The sequence below is a fragment of the Aplysia californica genome, unplaced genomic scaffold, assembly GCF_000002075.1.
Source record: "Aplysia californica isolate F4 #8 unplaced genomic scaffold, AplCal3.0 scaffold00015, whole genome shotgun sequence".
Classification (NCBI taxonomy): domain Eukaryota; kingdom Metazoa; phylum Mollusca; class Gastropoda; order Aplysiida; family Aplysiidae; genus Aplysia; species Aplysia californica.
The window spans coordinates 2,040,628-2,045,627 of record NW_004797285.1 but is presented as its reverse complement, the minus strand read 5'-3'; the positions used below and the strand labels follow the sequence as shown (position 1 = coordinate 2,045,627).

Sequence of the window (5,000 nt, the reverse complement as noted above, 5' to 3'; positions counted from 1 at the left end):
TGTGTTAGAGCCACCCTCACCACAGGCTGGGAGTCCATTTGAAAAAAAAGTGTTCACTTGTCAAAACAAATTCGTTGGACATTTTAACAAAGAGACCTGACCTAAAAAAGAGTAAAACAAGTAGACCAACACGGACTCCACTTGTCCATCAACACAGAAAAGTTGAAATAACTCTGGTAATGTTCATCCTTTCAAGAAAAGTTTATATCAAATAATTCACAAAATCTTAACACACATGATGGTATAATTTTTTTTAATGTCCAGAAATTAAAACAGTCAAAAGCACCACAAAATAGTATGAGCACAAGAAGGCTGCCTGTTGGCGCGATCACAACTCACACTTCACGCGTTGCTACATTCTTCATACGTTCAAGACAAAGTTCAACCATGAAATTTTGTCGCATGAAACTTCAATGAGGGCGAGTGTAGCGACAGGGTTTCTCTGATACCTGGGCTATACTTCAATAATCAACCGTTCACCAAGTCGGTGCAAATTCCCAGGTGGCGCCACCAGCGATTTTGAAGACGCTTTTTTACTTGCTCAAAGAGAGGAATGGTCTATCTTTTAATCTTTGTCCAGGTTTAACATAGACAGAATAGCACTACCTCGCCTTTTGCAATACCTGCAGAAAATAACAGCTAACAAATTAGCATGAACTGAATCACAGAAACTCACCGTTTACATTTCCTGTTGTGTGGTCCGTCTTTGTGACCCCGGACAAAGCATCGGTCAATACCCACGTGAACGATGTGGGAGCCAGATGAGTGAACCCGCAGGAATCGACCTCAAAGTCACAAACACCTAAGGAGAGTCCATAAACTTAGCGAGCGATCATGACAAGCTTAATGCATCTTTCAAGAAGTTGATCTACATAACCTGTAGAGCACTTCCAAATTCTTGTATGATAACGTAGAAATGACAAACAAACAAAAACAACAATAACTTTAAACCCCTGTATTGGACAGTTTAGCCTGTTTCTGGATAGGTGTGTTTTGGTTTATTTTTTGTTTCATTTTTGTTTTATTGTTGGTGGCTCCGCCCCCTTCGACACAATTTCCACGATTTAGAAGGCGGGCTTCGACCCTGATTTCCAGGACCAATCTGGGCTAGGAGGGATACAACATCTCAAGAGAAAAACCACAGCACTCAATAAAAGTTATCCCGACATGTGAATGGACCTCCCCCCCCCCCCCTCTCTCTCTCTCTCTCTCTCTCTCTCTCTCTCTCTCTCTCTCTCTCTCTTTCTTCCAATCTCTCTCTCTCCCAATCTCTCTGTGGCCCTTTCTCCCTCACCAATAAACACATTGCAAATACACACACACACACACACACACACACACACACACACACACATACACACACACGCACACGCACACACACACAAACACACACATACACACATACACACACACACACACACACACACACACACACACACACACACACACACACACACACACACACGCACACATTGATTACGATACATAGCCATTTGCTACAGAAAATAATGAACAAAAAGTACCGTTGCCGTCTATATGATTGTATGGACGTCTATACGTACTCGTATATGTCTATATTTTAAACAAGAGTGGCCCTACTTACTTTGAAGAGGGCAGCTGGAGGGTAACAATATGACGTCATCCAGCGCAATGAAGGCCCCGGTGTTGTAGCTATTCCCCCTGTCACTCGTGCCATCGAAGATGATCTGAAAAGACAAAAAAGAGACCAGACGTAAACTCACTGGTCTGGATTGAGCTAGTGTAGTGCAGGGGCACTCAACTGTGTGGATCGAGTTTATGAAAAATGGGTACCGTCTCAATGTGGTGAGAAGACAGCCTCACACTATCAAACATTGATATTGAAACAATTAAATTCATGATTAATTGTAAACGTTTTACGCCGTCGTTGACACACTTTAGATAATTTATGGGACGGACTGTGGCAACCCTGCATCCCAGGGCTGATACAGGTAGAATGGGGTAGAACATCCCAGCAAACATTAAAACAACTTTCCTACTCAAGAATCGAACTCATGTCTTCTGTGACCAAAGGCCAAGAGCCTAACCGTACAAGACAAACGCCGACGTGGAAACTGAAAACAAATAAGATGGCATTGAAGTTCATAGTCATATTCTGTTGTTTTTTAAAGATTTATGTTGGCGGGGTTTTTTTTGCCGCCATTGACATAATATAGATAATTTAGAACAGGCTTCCGACTCTGCTTGTCATGGCTAACCCTGGATGAGAGGAATACAACATCAGCAGAATAAAGCAAGAGCTGAATAAAAAATGTTCTAACCACTCGGTAATCGAACCTGGGTCTCCTGCATGCGACAGCGAAGTGCCTAGCCGCTACACCACAGACTCTGGTATCCTATTCTGTGAGGCAATTGCTTCATTCATTGGATGGACACACTACACTAACAGTTTAATGTTTTGTATATACCCTTGGTTATAAATTCTCAGGCAGAGTCCGACATTTTGACGCTGGACTTTTGAACCAGGTTTACGACAGACCGGTTCGTTTGTTTGGGTTTCTTTGTGTTCTTTTTATGTTTTTTTAGGTGAAAGTTATTTGTTTTTGTTGTTGTTTTTGTTGTTGCTTTTTTGGGGGGGGGGGGGTGTATTTTAAAAAAAATCATTTTCTCAAACGACACCGCACTATACAAAGCCTTAAATAAAGTGTTCTCATCTTTCTACCAAGTGTCATTTAGGAGCTAAGAATGATTGTACTTGCGTAGTTTCTGGAAGCGAAAGCTCACAACTTTGTTTTAGAGTACACATAGCAGCTTTTATTGGCTGAGAGAAATAAAGAAGAATAAAGCTTTATCAACTTTGTTCTCTGTGAGATGGTGAATTTTATCCCTCTTCCCACCTAGTTACGACTACTCCTTCCGACGCCATTCCCTCCAATCTAAACAGACTCAAAAATAGAATCTGACCGTAGATGCAGGCACAGCTAAAAACATAGTAACCCACTGAAGATGAAGTCATTGTATCAAGGTCTGTGGTGTAGTAGTCACGCACTTGGTTGTCTCAGAGAGATGACCGGAGTTTAATTCCCGTATTGGGAGACATTAATTTTAATCGAGTGTCTCAGTTTTTCTACTGGGACATTGTTTGTCCTGATAGACAGAGTCGAAGCCCACTTCGGACAGTATACAAATTGTGCCTGTTGGGGGAACATCTCCATCTACCCTTTTGTCTAACAATTGCGAAAACATCCTAATAAAGACAGACGGTAAATAACTAGTATAGGCAAAAATGAAGCTAGCTCACTTGGATGACAGCCAATGGAAAAAAGACACAGACGGTACAAATTAGTGTAGAAAAAATGAAACTGACTTACTTGGAAGACAGTGGTTGGAGAGAACTGGGCAATCCCTCTCTCCCACAGTGTTTTGTGGTATACAGACCTACTGAATACTGGTGTCTGGGATCCGTCGCTAGACAGGACTTGGACATTGAGGGTTTGGTTAGCTAACCCGTACAGGATGTAGTAGAACGAGAGACAAACTTGAGGCACATTTCCCGCGTCAATAGGGCGGGAGCTCAGGTCTGAAGAAGAAAAATATAATTTGATTAAAAATAACGAAAACATTTTATATTAGTATCTTAATATATCTTTCCAATGTTCTGATCATTCAAAGTTGAAATCAATTAATTGATATTGAATTACAGTGTTATCATTGTAAGAAAAAAATAGTCCAAATGTCCCGTCAGTTACCTTGGAATACCCCTGGAGAAAGAAATAAAAGAGAAGGAAAGACATAATAAGCCATAGACAGAACATATTAACTGAAATCAACATAACAATTGTACATTTGATTATAGATAGTCACGATTGTTAGGGATATATCTCCTGCAGGTATGCTCCTGTCCGCTTCCGAAAATGTAGATATTTTTTTATGTTCAACACTCCAAGCGACACTGTAAAGTTATTAAAGAGGCGGAACCTCCGAGTGTATTGTTCATCTCCGACATGACCGAGCCAAATAGGAACATTCATGTAAAATCTCTTTCCAAGGACGCAGCGAGATGGTCCTCGAACTTCCAAACCCGCAGTCTCACTTTAACGGGTCGATGAGGACGTAGAGAACTAGACAAAACCAAATAGGTTGGCTGGGGTAATAATATAGATTGTACACTACACAGAGCTTGCTTGATGTTGAGCGGGAATTAGCGCTATACAAATGCTACCTTTTTAGTATTAACTACTGAGGCCACCACTCTGTCTTTATTTAGAGAGATAACGCAAACTGAGGATGTTGACAATTCATGTTCAACTGCATCCCTCAATTGTTCAAATTGTTTCCTGAAGAATTTCCTCCCTCTTTCTCACCTGCACTCATGTCCTCCGACAAGTATAGGAACGCCCCTTGACCCGTATGGTCAGTTGTCACTGCTATGTGTGCATGGCCTGATGCTGACATCGATGACGTTATCCACTGGACAGGCTGGACGTACCCACAAGTGCCTTGGTCAAATGTGCAGTTGACGCCTGGGGAGGAGCAAAAACCTAGAATGTGAATTACTGTTTGGTCTTATAGATTGAGGGGTTCCTTGGGACAAAGAGCTATTGAAAAAATAAATACTGAATCAAAATACGAGTGATAAGCGATCCGTTTGACAAGGAAGGGTATATGTAGAAAATATTAAACGAGTAAAGTAAGGAAGAAATAGGCCAAACGTCGAAAGTACCGGTCTACGACAACGTCTACGAGTACATCAATGACTTTGTGAAGACGTTTACATTTGGCAGCAGTTGAGGATTAGAGAGCACAACTGAAAGAAGGTTGGTGATTCAACAAGTGCTATACTGATGATTTGTGACCTGAACATTGTCATAGACAAATTGGTTGCACTTTACTGTGCAGCAATGTAGATGAAATCCGACTGGGAGGATCGAGACTCGTGTTTGAATATTTGAAGTCGTTTGTGCACAGCGACTTTAGATCCATTTTAAGATTATTTTCGATTGTATAAATTTTGTCTTTCT

At 41.2% G+C, this 5,000-nt stretch overlaps 1 protein-coding gene across 1 annotated transcript in view; it reads right to left on the bottom strand.

Moving 5' to 3' along the window:
* LOC101854134 (MAM and LDL-receptor class A domain-containing protein 1) overlaps positions 1-5,000 on the bottom strand; it is a gene marked incomplete at its 3' end in the record, with an annotated part of 99,805 nt that overhangs the window by 63,778 nt on the left and 31,027 nt on the right. Inside the window, 4 exon segments of the mRNA XM_035971125.1 lie at positions 677-802; positions 1,604-1,706; positions 3,351-3,559; positions 4,344-4,502. Coding sequence (XP_035827018.1) covers positions 677-802; positions 1,604-1,706; positions 3,351-3,559; positions 4,344-4,502 — 597 coding nt within the window.